At 44.5% G+C, this 18,341-nt stretch overlaps 1 protein-coding gene across 4 annotated transcripts; it reads right to left on the bottom strand.

Moving 5' to 3' along the window:
- Window positions 1-1,693: 1,693 nt before the first annotated feature.
- On the bottom strand, window positions 1,694-16,673 carry AMMECR1L (AMMECR1 like). 4 transcript variants are annotated; one of them, XM_082055046.1, is made up of 8 exons: window positions 16,233-16,673; window positions 15,273-15,550; window positions 13,683-14,127; window positions 8,838-8,948; window positions 8,236-8,350; window positions 7,434-7,524; window positions 6,355-6,451; window positions 1,694-5,141 (listed from the first exon to the last, which is right to left on the bottom strand). In XM_082055046.1, the coding sequence occupies exons 3-8, from the start codon at window positions 14,087-14,089 to the stop codon at window positions 5,030-5,032; spliced, it is 933 nt and encodes a 310-aa protein (XP_081911172.1). In that variant the 5' UTR covers window positions 14,090-14,127; window positions 15,273-15,550; window positions 16,233-16,673; the 3' UTR covers window positions 1,694-5,029. The 4 variants fall into 4 exon arrangements, with proteins under 4 accessions (XP_081911172.1, XP_081911171.1, XP_081911170.1 ...); XM_082055045.1 differs by having other exon boundaries at window positions 15,344-15,550; XM_082055044.1 differs by lacking the exon at window positions 15,273-15,550 and having other exon boundaries at window positions 16,233-16,672.
- Between the last annotated feature and the right edge of the window lie 1,668 nt (window positions 16,674-18,341).

Genomic DNA, 18,341 nt, shown 5'->3' with positions numbered 1-18,341 from the left:
CGAAGACGGAATGAAAATATCTTGGGGAACATCTGGCAAATTAAACAATTTCAATTAGGTTTACAAGAAAACAAGGAAATCCATGCCAGATTGGTGAGAGAAGCATTTAAAATCACTAGGAATCCTGATGGCTTCTCAAATAGCCCACCTACCCCAAACACTGTGATTCTCAGAGCAGTAGGTCACTTGCAGAGGTTTAAGTTATTAATTTCACTGTTTTTCCTCAAGGATCTGTTCTACTAAAGTATACAAAGACTAAAACAATTAAGAGAAAGCTCGGAACTTGCAAGAGTTTATAGATACAGCTAAAGAGGCTCTCATGAAAGATAAATGTTCATTATCACTGATGTGTTTGGTTAAGGCCTTAGGAATCAGAGACAAATAAGAACATTCCTGAACGGAACCTGCTTCCCCACTGCACCCTCCCCTTTTATTTTTTCTTAAGAATTTTTAAAATACACTTAATAAAACACAGTAAATATTGTTCAGCCATTGCAACAAAACAAACATTAGCAGAGTACCTGGCTTTTTCTTTAATTTTAAACTGCACTGGCTTCTTCCTCACTAGTAATGACCGTTTCAGCATTTATCAGTTTAAGTGGGAGATGTGCTTGAAAAAAGAAGATGAGCTAGATTAAAATAAAGTAAATGACTATAGGAAGTTTTAGGCATAGTTACTGATCATATTTTAAAATCAAGTGATTAAAAAAAAAAAAGACTTGGCCAAGTATAATTTATTGTGTGACATTCTGGGGCAAAAAGTATTGACCCTTGTTGGAGACTCGTGATTAGGTTGTTAGACAGACCTACTATGGTAATTTCTATGTTGTCACAATTGAAAAGCAGACCCAGGAACAACTAATGCACCAACACAGATCTTTTAAAAAGGCTTAGCTAAATACCTCGGTGTAATAGAATGTAAGAAGAACTAATAACAAGGATGTTCTATTATTAGTATAACTGTACCTTGTAATATGCTTTCCTTCTAATCTGCCAGCAGAAGAAATTTCTCTTCTGAGCAGTTTTAAGCTTTCTAGAAGTCTTTCTGTATTAAAAAAAATCACCTAAATTTTTGGTGGATTAAAACTGATACAATTAAGATATGGAAACCTTAATCTCTTTTAGTTGTCATCAGCATTTCTAGCACGTGTACATCAGAACTATTGTACAAATCAACTGACCCTGTCCCAAAGCAAACATTAAAAGATTTAGTAAAAATCGTGAAAGATGGGTGTTTTTTATGTTCATTAGTTAATTTTAAAAGAAAAAAAAAAATCATAGTTTAAACCAGATTGACGAACTCGGGATTTTTCAGTATGACACAGAATTCTGCATGCATGTGCTTTATATATTTCACCATCACGATGACTAATAGCGAGTTACTGTCAAACAAACATTATTTCAGGATAGAAAGATACTTTGCCATAGCATTACCAATGAAACATATTTCATCTTTGTTTTTAATTTTCCTACCATTTTTCCTCTCCTTCTTCTAGCAAGCCTGTCTTAACTACTTCTATGCTTCCAGATAGCTAGCATCTCATTCTGGCACCTTCCTTTTGCTCTGGATGTTTCATATAATTTAGAGGTTTGCTATCCATACATGTAGTATATTATTCATGTTTCTAGATGAGAAAGATTTCATTCCCCGTGAAGGCTGTGAGAAGCCACATAAAGAGGACAGTACAAATAATCTTTATCCATTATGATTTATTCTCTACAATACTTCATTAGAGGATAGAGTTCAATTATTTACACTCAGAAGTTATTATATAGGTAGGAGGCAACCAAGTGTAATACAAAGAATTGGTCTGACATCTCTGCACTGAAGGTCAGAAGAGGTCTCCTGCTTTAAGGAAATAAATTAACCAAAAAAACCCAACAAAACAACATGTAGTTTCCAGAATACAAACAGAAAACAGCACTAATAGTCAGTGAAGATTGCAAATGTTTGTTAATGTACTATAAAATGAACTCTTATAATTTCTTACAGATTTTTTTTGTTGTTCTGATAAGTTGTAGATATGTGATCTTTTGACCATAAAACCTTCCCAAACTGAAATGGCCTCAGTTGAGATTGACTGTTGAATGTTATGAAAAGAAAAAATAAAATTAAGAACCTCACAGTGGAAACATTCCAACACTGATAGACTCCAGTGATCAAAGACATTCTCCTGCACTTACTGCAAAACAAAGACAATTCATAATTGCAGTGAGATTATTCCTCAGTTGTGGTTGTCACGAGAATAAGCCCTTCTAGACCAAAAGGCACTTGCTTCCAAGGATGAGTTAAACCCAGCTCAAACCAGGGAACAGTTGCTTGAGGAGCAGTTCCGACCTGCTGTCCCAGCCACGGAGAAATCTTGTATCAACTGGCCATGGATTTTATTTGCCTCTGTCTGGAGGCAACTCCAAGCATGTTTTGTTCCTAGTTCACCTCTTTCATCCTTACACATAGCTGCCATGTAATGATCTAGAAATGGGATTATTGCCTGAGACCACCTGTCCTTGTCACACATTTTTCTGAACTAACTGAACTATTGACACACTTTTCAACTGATTTTATAGCTGGACCCTTTTGGGACTAAAGCTGCGAGGGCCTGTTCTTAGGCAGCAGACCAGTGTTTCTGATCTGCTAGCTTCGCTTCTCACTGCAACAAGACAAGAACACAGTACATATTTAGAGGCATTTTTGTTTTTTTAAACAGACCAAGTGGGGAAATGGAAGTGGGAGAGGATAAGGCTTCCCCAGTCCCAAACCATCGGGCCCACGTCAGGCTTCAACCAACCAAGTCACTCAATCCTAAAATTCTGTTCTTTAAAAATGACAGCTACCCCTCCCCACCCCACCCCTTAGTCATCCCCTATTCAAATAAAACAAAATCAGGAAAACACTATACACTGTTGAAGACACAGAACAGGGCAAACATTTGAAAAAGAAACAGTATTGTTGGAAAGCCTGGCACTATACGCCTGCATGACCAGTCTCACTGAGCGTGCTCAGGGATGAAGTTTTAGCACCATTTTTTTGCCTTTTTTTTAAACCTTTTAGAAACTAAATTCTAACGTAGAACACTTGACCAGTAATGAGTGTAGCCCTATGTATCGTACTGTTGGACAGCGGAGAGGTGAATGGTACGTCCAGAGCTGACCCCACCCTCCCCCATCACTACACGGCACCTGGGAGTAATTACAAACCAGTCAAGTTTGTAACAAGACCCATTTATTCTCAGCAGCAGGAAATCATGAAACAATCCCTTAATCTTCAATTGCTTTTCAACAACATCAGAAGGGAAAAGTGGCAATTTGTAAGAGTGACCCAGCACAGGAGGAAAGCTGGGTCAATATTGCACCGTTACCCAGAACGGGATGCCCCCTCCTCACCCTCGCATCTCTCTCCTCCAGCAGCAGAACGCAACGCCAACACGAAGCAAAACTGTGCAATTCCGATTGCTTCTCCAGGACCAGGAACAGCGTTGCAGTTCTGAGCTTTCTACCAGCCCTAGTCCCGGCCACACCGGGAGAGAATTTCAGGCTTGAAACCTCAGCCAGTTTTAAAAGCCATCATCACCACACACAAACAAGCTTTAAAGATACGTGCAACCCAACAGCCATACCCTGCTATGCACTTGTATTTTCTTTCCTGATCATTGCTGACCTTCCAGAAACTTGGAAAAAATGAAAAAAAAACCAAAATTATATTTTTAAGTCCAGTGACCTCATTGAGACGGTGTCATAATTCCGAGTTTATGACATCCCTCAATGATGCTGCAGAGTAACAACTCAATAACTTATCCTGCTTTTTGAGCATTTCTTGTAATCATCAATGATGGGAGAAGAAATACAGAATGCACAGGAGTTCCCCGCAGTTTGGGTAACACAGGTTTCCCCACTCATTGCCTTGATGTGGTAATAACTCAACTGTATGAGATAACTTACCAGTGAAAACCCACAGCTCTGTTCCACAGGCCTGTATCAACTGCAATAGCCCAGTTCTCAGATCAATAGTCACACCAGCAGAAGCAGCTGCCCTATCAAAAGGAACATCCCCGAGACTGTTAGCTCAAGTTAAACCAATGTCACTCACTAGTCTCACTTGGATGACTACAGTCAATGCCCTGCAAGTCCCTCCCCATCCCAATTCCAATCCGGCTCTGTTACGTGTGTCTGGACACCAAACTTGGTTGTAACAGAGAAGACTGTCCAGGGACACTCAGGTCCGTTGTCCTTCACGTACACAGCATATGCCATGTTGCTCTCTTACAGGCAAAACAGCTTCCTACGTCACAGCAGACTACACAACAAAACACTGCCTAAAGCCCCAGAAAACAGTAAACCAAGAGGATTTCTAGAGAATCCAACCTGCAGTGGGATCTGATCATTAAAGCCTCCTAGGGTATATTGAAATAATGAAGTCATGTGCAATACTATCCAAAGGTTTCTCATGTCTTTAAGTGGTTTCTCTCCATGAGGATGGGGTGCTATCCAGATGTTCAACCCTCCCCAATATCATAACGTCCGCCTGTGATGTGTGGGGACTGCAATCAGCTCTTGGTACAAAACAGATACCAGAGGTTAAAAAAAATTAAAAAGAACCTAAATAATGTTTTGTTGGACTCCGTTGCCCAGGCTGCCAGGGGAATGCTCCTACTTGATCTGGGGGGGCTTCCGTAACAAACAACTCGAGTTCCCAGAGCGTCGGTAATGCACGAGAACGGGTCGGTCCAAAGTGGCACTTTCACTCCTGGAGGTCTTCTGCACCTCACAACAGTCTGTAGGCGTGGAGCCCCAATCCAACTGAACCCCCACATGGAGGGAAGGCTGAGATAAGGCTTGGGGGCCCCTGAAGTTCTGTCACGCTCTCATCTTCCCCCCAGGTCAGCTGGAAGGCAGGCTTGGCAACGGAAGCTAGCATCATAAAATGGTGCAGTAATAGAAGTAACTGGACCAGGAAGAGGAGGCGTCTGCCCCGATGATGTCGTAGCCGTTGGCAGCAACTGGGGAGTGGGACTGGTCATGCAGCCGTGTGTCAGGAGTAATGATTGTAGAGGGGGGGGGCATGAAGAGTGCCGTTCTGGAAACAATGCTGACGGGAAGCCACGTACTCCGCATAACTGATTGTCACCTTCTCACTGCGGTACCTGTGGGAATGGCATAAGGGCAAAAATAACGTCAACAGACCACGCGGTATGAAGGGACTAGACATAAAGACATGCGTCCTGGATCACCTTTTAGCTAACAGCCAATGACAACCAAGAGGAACCCACTGACTTCAAAATATACTTTGTCTGGGATTGACTCAGGCAGTGGTCTGAATAACCCATCTAAGCTTGAATTGGCTGTAGTGTCCCAAAAGCTGAGCCCCACTCAAGGCGAGCATAATTAAGGGGACTCCTGAAGTAGCGCACAGGAAACAAACCATCAATTCATACTCTTTTTATCTACTTGCTGTGGAAGAAAAGTGGCATGAAAAGTTTGCTGGAAGAAGACCAGTTTCGGAGATTAAATAATCAGTATTTCACTATCATTTCCTTTGTGGTTTTGGTTACATTTGAAAGGTTAGTGAAAGAAAATGATGGAGAGTTGGGTAAAGGGAGGTTTATTGTAGCACATATGTGACTTAGCCCACGTTGTACAATCAAAATTCACAAAACGTGAAGTCCCTTCTGAGATATCAGAGATTTCCAGGTAACTTCAAAGTGGTTGTGAATTGCACTTAATCAATGTAACACCAGGTTTTAATGAAAACCTTCATTCTGTCCTGTTAAAAAAACACCCTACATACCCACCTCATTTCTCCAGAGGTAAGGAACGACCTGATAAATTAGTGTTTCTATACAAAACCAGAATGTCCCACTTTTTACTAACATAAAGGGAATTGAAACACCAGTAGGACAGCTGGGGGTATAGAAAAGGAAGCAAATTCTGAAAAGCAGCCAAATTTGAGTCTGGTCTGATTTTAAGACAGCTGTCACCTCCAAATAGCTACACCAGCCACAGGTGAGCGTGCTGAGAAAAAAGTCCATTGTAAAGAAAAGGAAAAAGCTTTTTTTTAAAAAAATCAACCTTTTTAACTTGCAGAGGTTCTGCTACTTTTGATTGTTCATGTGGATGATAATATTAAAACCAGTGACACTTCTTTTAGAAAATACTAACTCGGTTCCTGCAGGACCAAACACATTGCACTTCATTCCATGTACGTTACCTGCCTAACACGTGGCGTTATTATTTTGTCCTTCAAACTACATCTCTCATCTGAAAGAGGCATAAAGACTTACATCGAATACGAATACTTTAAATTACCCACAAAACAGTATAAAGTAAAAATAAAAGACGACAAATATATTGCCTTACCTGGTGAGTTTAATCGTTTTCCTAAAATCATTGGTAATGGGTGCCTTGAAGCCACCTTTCCTGAGTAAGGAGTCTATGGTCTGGATCTGATCCCAGTCTATTGAAAAATAAAAGTATGGGAAAATTTTTAATATAAAAAAATAATGTTTCAAAAAGAAGAGATGCATTAAGAGGCCACTAGAAAAGCGAACAACTAAACAGGAAACTTGGAGCTTTAGAAATACCAGTGCTGAACTGGCCATTCCTGGTCTTACGCATGCACACTATACGCACATGCCAACCCCTCTTAACACGTATCGGAACCGCAGTGGTCTGTACAACAGTAATTCTGTTTTCCATATGAGCTCTCTCCTTATGAAGGTCTGCGCCTTGCTTCTGTTGCAGGGACCCCAAACTGTTTTATCATGTGCCACTCCAGTTTGGCTCTCTCAGCCTTAAAATAAGACAATACTCAGCTCTTTACACAGACAAATGGGGATCAACCTGATGCTCTAGCGATAGCACAGTGCACTGCTATGTGAGAGATCAGAGTTAAAATTCCTACCTTAGTCTTTTGCCCCAGGGCCAGGAGGATGCGACCACTCCACTCAGCTAGGTGGAGGAAAGGAGGCAATATTTTGAGCAGTTACCATGGTGACCGCTACTAGATTTGAATGGGAAGTGTGCTCCAGAGGGGCCCTGTTTCCTGCCCTCCTCTGGAGGATGCTACTTTAGCAAGAGTGAGGAGGAAAGGGACTCTCCTGTTGGTGCTGTGCAGCCTGCAGTTACCCTAGTTGGTGGGAGAAACATAGAAGAGGAAAGATGCAACGCTGAATGAAGCTGGAAGATCCATACTTTGAGATCCACTATTTCTTAAGCCCTAAAACATTTTTTACACTAAGATACAGCTGTGCACAGATGTGCGACGAGAGAAAGGCCAGATGAAAACCCAGCAGCAGCTGTATCCGGTGGCAGTTATCCAGATCAAGCCTGGTGGCACTACTATGAGGACAGCAATCCAAACCCAAAATCCATGGCTTTACATTAGCCAGTTCTGTGACACAAAGCATTGACACATGTGGCTGCCATCTCAGACCCACCTTGTTCCTTAGCAACCTCAGGTAAATACGTGGCTGTGCGTTTGACACCTTTCTCATTGATGAACTCTATTCTGATCCCATGGATCCCAACCTATAGATGGAAATGAACAGCAAGATAAGAGGTGTTTGCTGGCCCTGAACCCCTCAGCGAGTTCTCATCCCCATAACACTGTTCTCTGTCTCTCTGGTCAGTTTGGCTGTTGCCTGGATGAGAACGTTCTCCTCCCTGCGCTCTGTCCCTGCCAGGCAGGTCTCACAGCAGCTCTCTCGGCAGCACACAGGACCTCTGCCTCCTTTCCCGGTCTCCCTGCCACTTCTCCCCAAGTCTTGCCAGAAGTCTGACAGTTTCCCATCTCTTATGTTGGGCAAGAAAGACAAGATCTCTACACAAGAATCATGCCTAAAACAGCCCAAGTCTATTTAATCCTCCTTGAACTAAATGCACTTACAAGGTCCTGAAAATCACAAATACCTTCAGTCTCAACTACTTTTTATTCCCAGTTTCTATTCACAATATCAAAATACTTGCCAGGTTTTTATATATATTTACACCCATCTCGTATTGGGCCAAATCCACAAAACACTTCCATGTCTCTCTTATTCCCATTCAGATCCCCTCCCAACCAAAAGCACACTGCTAGCCCACCCTCTTCCTCTCTCCCACATTTCCAGCCCCATTCCCTCTGCTCCCAGTTTCAATATCTGTACACCCCTGTAATGAAGGAGACACATCACCATGTACTAACCCGAACCCGAACGGAACGAGAGAGGGATGCAGAGTTCCAAATGCACCTGTTCTCACCTCCCAGTCCAGGTAGTCACTGGCATCCTCAAAGTTAGTGAGGAGGGAGACAGAGCAGAAGAGTTTGGGCAGCTCCTCGCGTGTCAGGGGGGGAAATCGGCTGTCCTTAAGTGCACTAAAGAAAACAGAAGATATATTGCCCAATACAAGCACCTAAGTAAAGAGTCAGAGGCTTCATTTTTCCCATTTTAATTATGCCTTCATGAAACATGTTTCTCTCTGCTACTGCAGAGAAAACTATTTGCATCTCTTCCTAATTGAATGAACTGTAAGATGCAAACACTAGTGCAGCTTCCTGACACTGCCCTCCACTTACTGCAGCTGGAGAGAAATTCTGTGCTACGTAAGATGTCAAAACTGTTAGTATGCAAGGAAGATTTTACATAAGCCTTAAAACGTCAACCAAAATTCACCTGGTGCAAAGATGTTCCAGTAAATACTTATACATTAACTCACCCTAACTACCATACATTTCTCAGGTTTATTTTATTGTGAATCACATTACATTGAACTATTTCGATCCAACATCTTAACCTCGAATCCTTATAGATCTCCAGAAAATTAAACTGATTTCATATTTATTTCCTTTTCAACAAAATTACCTGGTTAATGTGTATTCCCTGAGTCCTGAGTGAAGATTCATGGCTGAAAAGGTCCCGATGCAGCCACGAAGCCGCTTGTCTCGCCCCGTCTTCCACGTCACAAAGAGTGGACTGAAAAGGCAAAAGAGATAAATACTCCAGCCTCTGGAGATACTGGGTTGCTAAGGGGAGATGAACGAGGTATAAAAGAGCACATACACACCCACTTGCTTTCTCTCCCTCTAATAAACCCCAACAGACATGTTTTCTCACCTGCTATCGAGCAATAATAAAAACCAACACACCCCTGAATGCAAAAACCAATATCTTCCCCGCTTTTTGGTATATTCCCTTCTCCCCAGCAGTATGCTGTCCGCTCCCACCCACACCTTCCTGGCCGGGCTCTGTGCCACCTTCTCATGAGTGACAAGGTTATTCGACCCCACTGATCATCTCTGTGAGCAATGGCCCCACTTAGTAGCACTAGTTCACATGACAACCCATATAAAAATTAATATAGGTGAAGCAAATAAGATTACCACTGAACCTGAAAGATCCCCAAGCATTCTGCGAATCATTTATAATTCAGGTTTGCAATAAAAGCTTTTTAAAATGTATTTATTAAGGGATAAAAAGCAAGCCTACATGTTCTTTTTTCCTGTTATTTCCATGGGGATCTGACTTCTGGATCCATCCCTAGTTCTCAAACAGTTTATGTTCACATCTTTTGCTTACCTTACATCTGATTTGTATTTACACAGATTCTCTCCAGTTGAACACATACCTAAATCACTATATAGTTTCTCCTCAAACATCATCCAAATTTCTATTTTCCTGTCTACTATCATGAATTTACAGGCAGAGCCATAGATTCTCAAATTCTGCAGGCTCATTTCAATCTGTTAAACTAGAAACCATGATTAAGCCTCAAAGAATTTCAGAATAACAGTATTCAGAAGAGCTTTGTGAAGAGGTAAACAGATAAAGATGACTGTGAATATTAAATGCAAAGCGTTCACTTCTATACAAGTGAGTGAAATTGCAAACAGCTCTAGAGAGAAACTGTGGAGAAAGGACAGTGGTGGCTGCAGCTCTACAAGAACATTCAAACATCTGGAAAATTCTGCGAGGCAACTGATGATGCTGATCTAATTATAAAACCAGGATGAATAATCTTATTTTTTTTAGATTACAGAGTACTGAATACAAGATGTGGTCACTTTGAACCCCAGCATAAATGAGAAAGTTAGTCCATAGTGATTCCAAACATCAGTCTGTGGATTTTGATTGAACTTTACAAGATAAGTAATATGATAGAAAACATGGAGTGTTAAGAAAACAGTTTTCTGGGATTAAACAAACAATAACAAGAATTCTAAAACATGAAGACAGAATAACTGATTCTACAGCAGAGCTCAGACACTTTCCTCAAACTCTTGAAGTTCTTGTAAGCAACACGCTACAAAAATGCTAAGAGATTCTGTCCGGACAACAAAAGCAGCACAGAGTGTGGAGGGTTTCTCAAACACAGGCAACAGAGCTTCTCATGTCTAAGTAATTAGAACATAATTTAAAATGTAGCGATAAGGCAATGCCCAGCCATATTCCTCAGAGCAACAATGGAATGAAAAAACTCAATCGCAGCAAAAATCCATCACTCAGGATCGAGTTACCAGCTGTGACCAAGCGCACAAGTACTGCCCAAAATAGCAAATAGCCTTTCGGCGATAATTGTGAAGGACTTTGCCCACCGAGGAAGTGGAAACTTTCTTCCACAACCATCAGCCACCTTACGGTTCCCTGCCCAAGACACAGGCTTTACTGTTCTACTTTTCCAACAGAGAAGATACTGAACTTACAAAGGAGATTTCTGAGAAACGTTACTGTCAAAAGCTCAGTGGAAATTTAGCTTAATCTAATTAAAGTTTTGAAACCATTGCTTGGCCCATGTGACACCCCAAACAGAAAAGGGGGAGGGAGAAAACTGAAAGCATCACTGACAGGATACAAATCTAAGTTAGTTCCTTCTCTTCTTCCATTCAAATTAAAGGTTCACGGTTCCAATTCACCCCTTTCCTCTTCCAAAAAAAAAGATGTTTCCACTGAGCTGTGACACAGCTTTCTGCATCTATAATAGAAGAGATATTACCAGAAAGGACAGGATAATTACATTCAGAAGGCTGTCATATTTTAAAATATCTTAAAGCACATTTTAGACAATTTTTCACTGTGGTCATAACAACTGAGGCATTAAAAAAAAAAAAAAAAAAAGTATGATTTTGTACAAGTATATAAAATTTCGCCACTATCAAGTTTTTCCCTGTAGAAAAGTCACCATTTTCTGTATCTGAGGAATAAATTCGCTCAGCAAATCACAGGTGCGGCCGACAGTCAATTGTTCCATAGCACCTCCCTGAAAAATGTACTTCCAGATGTGTTGAGGAAAGTCAGAACAATCTTTTGCCCGTGTTGACCCAGAAGCACTGACTGGTACTTTCCAGCCATATCCTGAGCAGATTATGGCAACCACAACATCCTGCCGAGTGTGTTTGGTGAGAGGTGGCTGGGGAAAGGGGAATTTCAGCCACTACAAACTATCTTCTCCAGTTGCAACTACAAAGGGAATTTTAAAGCACCAAAATGTCATTTGTTCCAATCAGAATTTAGCTTGTATGAGGAAAAAACCTGTTACCGTACAGATTTTATGAAAGTATCTTATTTGTTTTGCGTGGCAACTAGAAACTTGCATGGTATAGTTTTAGTGCTGGTTTGTAATACCTACTATTAAAAAAAAAATCAAAGACTGAAGTACAAAATTTGAAGACGTAACGAATTAACGACTTACACGCCACAGAGGTTCAAAATTGTAATGTACTCAGTAATCTGAATGGCAAAGGGGATATTTTTTTCATTTATCAAACTAATTCAGACAAAGCTGCGAGTTTTGCAATGCCGCCTTCTCTGCGGTGGTTTGTGAACGTCTTTGCTGACACGTAGGCTGGTTCCCATGCTCCACAGGTATCTACCACGATTTGTGTCCATGTGCACATCCTCTCAAGCTGGTGACTGGAATTCATGGTTGGTTTTAAGGCGTAAACGTGTGACTTTTACTTTTATTACGCTGTTTGAGCAGAATGCTGACCTTCATGACTACTTCTACCTTCACTTGAGGGTCCAGCACCAATTTAAAAGAAAAACAGGTCGGGAGAAACCTGCACATCCTTCTGTTCCTTCATCAACAGTCTCCTTTCTGTCTGTCCAGAGAGACTTCTAGCATATATCTTTGTTTTGTTCAAATATCTCTGACATGAATTACATAACAAAGGAGAACAATGCAAATTTTTTATGTATTTTTGCTTTGCTTACTCTTGTATTTAATAACTGTTGGCTTGAGGTTGATTACATTACTGTCTCAAGCGTGACGGATCATCCCTGTGTGCTGCTCTGCAAGAGAGCAAACCCCACACTTTTCCCTGGAGTACGGATGACTATTCACTGGAAGCAACAGCACAAGTGCTGAAACACAAGAAAGCTCAGGTAGGCATTTGCCCAGAGGGGAAGAAAAGAGAAGAGCTGGTTTTGCTTTGGAGTGCTGATCTAAAAGAACCATCTAGCAGCACAGAAATGCCCAGTGAATGATTTATAACTTTTCAAATTTGAGCATAAAATTCAAACAGCTGAGACTCCTGAAAGAACACCCTTCGTGAAAGCAGTCAACACAAACAAAATCCAGCCGGAAATCTCCTTTAATGCCAAAATAATCAATCTGTATAAAATATTCTCTCTTACTGACTAAAGAGCAAAACAACAACAACAACAAAAAAGCCCTTTGCATTTCAAGCGACAAAATAATGAGACTAATGTGTCATTTTCTAAAAGGAGCCTACTTAGCTCAGGTATGAAAAACAACAACAGAAATATTCCAGCCTGGGGAGTCCCTGGAACTATTCTGTATCCTAGACCGAAGTATTTCTCCATTCACTTGTATTTACAACATTAAACAGCTTAGTCTGCAGTCGCGTTTGTAACACGTATCCATAATCCTGGCAGGATAACAACCGCACGGACGCACAACCTACATCTACACCAACAGCCGGCAAGGTGGGCAGACACTCAACACACGGAACAAGTCCTTGACCTGTTTAAGCCGGTGTTCCTTTACATCAATTTAAAATTCATTAACTTAAATTAAGGATGTCAACAACTTTTTATTTTATCTATTGTTCTGGAGGTGGCCCCTGGAGGAGTGTCAGAAGGTGCATCTGTCACTGATCTCTCCCATATAATTCTTCCACCAAACATTATAACAACATTAACATTTCCACACCTACGCATTCAACCTTCAGATCAGCGTTAGCTAAGTCTCACCAAAGTGAAATACCTTCATAAATCCTTCTCCTCACGCTTCTCTTAATCACCTCCTCTCCTCTTACCCTTGGTACTGTCCTTGGCAGTTCACTCTCCGCTTCTCCCCATATGGCGCAACTGGCACTATCTCCAGAACTCACTTTTTCAGTTCCACAACTGGCAAATTTCTGGCTCTCCTCCCTGCTAAACTCATTCACTTGGACAACTTTCAATGTCCTTGTCCAACTCTCACCAGCTCAGCACCTGTTTCAGGATAAGCCAGGAACTTGTTTCAATGTCCTTCTTTATTCCCTTCCCCCTTTTTCACAGAACCAAGTCTCTCCCCTTGTCCCTTCACCAAGTTAGTGCCTGATATTAGGAGCAGGATCCTCTTCAAATTAATGGCATTATTTTACCGTTTTCTGAAAACTCTAATTTCATCCCCTCGTCCCTCCCCGACCAAACCACAGCTCCGAATGCCGGTTTCTCGGCTTTCCTCCCGCACGTGGATTTACTCACTAGGGGTCATTGGTAAATCGAGGAAGTCGTGGCTGCGGGAAACCATAGAGATGACAGTAGAGAACATCAAAGCAGTAGCAGCACATCTCCGCTGTCACCACCAGGTTCTTGGTGCTGTTGGCAGTTCCATTGGGCCGAGTCAGTGGGCTCAGAGCTCCTGAAGTGGGATTCATTCGAGTAATTGGGGAACTCCCCGGGCCCAAAGTCAAGTCAGATATGTTCTCCCTTCCATTATTCCCGTCTGTGTGCTGGTGGTTCTGGAGAGGCCCCGAACTGGAGCCCGGTACGGTCGTGGCCTGATTCCCATGACTGTGCGTTCCGCTCCCAGACAATTTGGGCTTCTTCACCCCACAACAGCCGGCTGCCAGCTTGGGCTCAAGTGGAGGAACACAGCGTCTCTTTCCCATCCTGCTTCACAACCCGCTGCCCAGAGCACTGCAGAACCCTGGCGAGGAGAGGGCGGGGGAGAAAACACAAAAGCAACACACATACAGTTACAGGTAGAAAACCAACAGCGGCTTCCTCGCTTCTGCTCAGGGGTCAGAGAGGCTGCATTTTGCAGCAAAAGAGGAAGAAAACCCTCGCGATGTGCAACTAAGTACGGAACTAAAACCAGTTCAGTGAGTAGAATGGGTGTTTTTGCACATGAATGGAGAGTGTGTACACCACATGCACAAAATCACACTTTTAAAGTTATTGGTGAGGTGTACTGAACACTGTAATAGGCAGCTCGTAAAGCAAAAAAGAAACTACAAAGAAACAAAAAAACCCAACCAACCAACAAAACATAACCAGCCTTCCCATAAAGAGAATGAAACTTCTGGAGTGCAGAAGAAAAAAGACAAAAAAGACTCTGGACTACAGATATACCCCATTCACTACTTTTCTGATCCCCATTCCCCCTCGGTCAACATCTGCTCCAACGGCAAACGAACCGCTGAAAAACCACAAGCACACTTTCCTTCCCCATTCTCAAGAGAAGAGCGACACCAACGCCAAATGACACCCTCGGGGTTGGACTCCCCGGGGCGCTGCCCTCGATTCAGCGCTCGCCTCAGCAAGACACAGGGAGAAGCAACAAGCATCAAACCACCATTTTCTAAACCAGAGACTCTTTTCCAGACCCCATGAACTGGAATCTGCATTTACTTTCTAGGATTAAGTAAATTGATAGCGCTCTTAAGCAATCGTGTGGGGTGCACAGTCAGGAGATGAAGAGTACAGCCCGAATGGAGGGAACAGTAATGGCAGGAAGCAGATATGGTGTAAAAAACAAAACAAAACAACAAAACCAAACCCAGAACAGTGTTTTGCTTGCAAAGAACAGAATGCTGGCTCTTGCATCACAAGAAGGGGTGGAACAAATACAGGGAGGAAAGCCTGTGCAGACAAAAATGAACAAAGGCGACAGGCAAGTACCACACGTCATGGTAGGAACTTAAATAAGTGTGACACCGTCATCACTGTAAGATCTAAACACACAGGAGGGAAAAGCTGTCAAGAGAGGCTAAAAGCACAGACACGTAAGGCACAGACACAGTGGAGAACTGCAAGTCACACTCAGCTCTTGTGAGCTCCTGCTTCACCCACCCGAGCAGTCCCCAGCTCTGCCTGGGGCTTCAGTGACTCTGTGTACGTGGAGCGGGGGGACGAACACGCACCGAAATCCGCGCTGTGATGGCTCCCACCCTCCTCTGCACGTGCCAACGGTATAAACTTTATCCCCGAAGTTCCATCAGCCGTGGGAAGAGTGACACGGCCCCGAACTCAACCAGAACCGGTGTGAGAGGCGTTGGGAACGTGCCTTTCCACACCAAACACGCTCGCTCTGCTCAGGAACCCTCACCTCGAGGTTCTAGAACCATAATCTGCAGAAGGAGCAATGTACAAGGCTTAAATAAAATTATCCTTTTACCTGCGATCCTTCAGCTTTGCAGCAAAAACAACAAAAACAGGAAAAAGTCTAACTTTGACAAAGTAAGCGTGATTTTTTTCAGTGCCTGTTAAAAGTTGCACTCAGTGAAGCCTCTGGGACAGATGAGGGTTTTGGAGCCATCACTGAAGGTCGCCCATGCTTAGGGCGAAAAATAATTAATTATTAGAAACCACAACTCTTCATTTCCAGCCGGGGAGCGGCGGGACCCGAAGGGGTTTCTCCCGAGCCGCCCTGCGCACCGGGGGCCACACAGCCCGGCTGCCCCGGGCCCGACCCCCCGCGGCCCCGGGAGCGGCTCCTGCCCGAGGGGGCGGCTCGGCCGAGGAGCCGCCGCCTCCGCGAAGGGCCTGGGGCCGGTGCTGCGGGACGGGACTCGGCACGACGCCCCGGGACTCCCGCCCCGACCCCCCGCCCGCGCTCCCACACGAACTTCGGGGCGGCGGCCCCGGGGCTTCGGCCGGTCCCGCCCGGGGACGCGGCCCGGGAGCCCCCGCGGGGCAGAACCGGCGCCGCCAGGGGGCGCCAGGGAGCGGGGCCCCCCCCATCTCCGTTAACCCGCTCGCCGCCGGCGGGCGGGAACCGGCGCCTCCTCCCCCCTTCCCGGCCTCGCCCACCTCCTGCACCCGTCCCGGGCCGGACGCGGCTTCTCCTCCACCTCAGCCCCGCCGCCGCCGCTGCTGCCCCGCCGCCGCCGCCTCCTTCTCCCGCCTCATGGAGCCATGGGCCTGGGCTTGGCTCCGCGGAGAAGCGGGCCCGGCGGCGGGGGGACGAGGGCCGGGCCGGGCTTCCCGGGGCCGCCGGGCAGCGCGGGGAGCTGGAGGACCGGAGCGAGGCTGAGGGCAGGTCCTCCGATATCCCGGCAGCCTCCTCCCCGCGCGTGAGGTAATGAGGGAAAAATGCACATAGTCCGCCAGCCTCCCGTCGGCCCCGCGCCGCCAGCGCCGACCATAGAGAGGGGAGGACACTCCTTCCCCCTCGGAACCATAGATATCGAGGACTTCCGCTCCCAGCCGGAGGGCGCGCGGGGCCGGGTTCCCTCCCCGTCACGTGACGGGCCGCACGTGCGAGGACAAACAGTGTCGGGGGCGGGCGGGGCCAGTGGCGCGCGGGGCTCCCCCGGCTGCGCGCGGACCCGAGGGGGCGGGGGAGACACCCTCACGTGGCGGGGATGCCGCTCTCCCATTGGCCAGCGGGCGCTGTGACGACACTCCTGCGGGGGGCGCGGCGTGCGCGGTCGGAAACATCCACTGCGGGGCTCGGGGGGGAGACGTTCTCCGCTGGTCACCCCCCTGTCAGTGGCCCTGGTGCGGCCCGCCGTGCCCATTGATTCCATGGGCAGCACCCAGATCCTTCCCCCCACTCTATGAAAAATACAGATATTGCACCAATGGCTTCGGGCCACCGTGTAAAATTAGAGGCTCCAGAGAAATACACTGCTGTAACATTTCAGGAGTGAACCAGTCCCAGTCTAAGCATAACAAATAACAGGCAAGAAAAGCTCCGGTGGAAGGCCAGTGGATCTTAATGTATCTCACTGAATCTATACGGTTATTACCACCCAAAGGTTGTGTCCCAGCATCATCCTGTTAGTCCAGACAGCAGCCTTAAATACCAGGAAAACAAAGGTTACAACGGGAGCCTTTCAAATGAGTCAGATGAGAATATCCTAGAAATTAAAACCGTGCTCGTAAACCTTCCAAGGATTCTAGTGCAGGTGCAGCACTCAGTCCTCCTCTCCCTGACCCCCAAAAACACCATTTGCTGGTAATACCTTGGATTCCATCAAAAGGCCCTTCGACAAGTAGTGAAACAGTTCTCAGCCCTACAAAAGGCTGAGATAGAATTTGTTATTGTGTTTGAGCTTCTTGCAGAGTTTTTACAAACCTGGAAAGTGTTTTATCACCACAATGTCAAACCAACCCTCGACAGCTGTGCACGCTGAACCCAAAGCGCCAGCAGGACGAGGGGAGAAGCGGCACTTTGTTCAGTTCCCACCTTTCCAGGTCTTACCTCTCGCATTTTACTTTGTGCTGTGCCACAGTCTTCTGCATTTCATCACTCGTGTACAGACACGCTCCTTGTGGGCTCGTGGAACTGCAGGAACGCTGATGTCTCTGTTCTTCTAGCCAAAGAAACAATCAAACAATTAGAAGAACTGCCCTGCTACACAAGATACAATATTGTTATACCAGAATTGTATTTTACAATGAAAAGGTGTTTTTATTAAAAAAAAAAAAAAAAAAAATCAATGAAAATAAGACTGCCACTCAGAAAAATATGAAATAAGTTGGGTTTTTGGTACATGTTAAACACAGGAACAGTGTTAATACTGACATTATACTTTCTTCTCCAGCTAAAAAATTAGAAATAAGGAATTAAATATGTTTTTTTCCTAACTTCTGAAAGAACAGTTCTGAATGAAGGCAAGATAACAGCCCTGTAACTGGATGAAAGAAAAAAAGCATTCTTAAAACATAATTAGTTCATTAAACTGGAAGTGTTCTGATGAGGAGGCTAAAAATGAACTGATTTGGCAGCCTTTATAAAAAAAAAATAAGGTTAAATGCACAGGCGGACAATCCATGTTGCATTAAGTTATCCTTCCTCCGCAGCACAAGAGGCTGCCCGCTTCCCAACAGTGTTTCTTCTCCCCAAAATGCTTCTTTCAAGGCTTTACCTCGAGTTTACAGCTTGAACAGTTTCACTAGTATGAAGTTATACAA

Source organism: Streptopelia decaocto (genome assembly GCF_964273445.1).
Source record: "Streptopelia decaocto genome assembly, chromosome: 6".
In the NCBI taxonomy this organism is placed as follows: Eukaryota; Metazoa; Chordata; class Aves; order Columbiformes; family Columbidae; genus Streptopelia; species Streptopelia decaocto.
The sequence above is the reverse complement of the archived record's forward strand: the minus strand, read 5'-3'. Positions and strand labels throughout refer to the sequence as shown.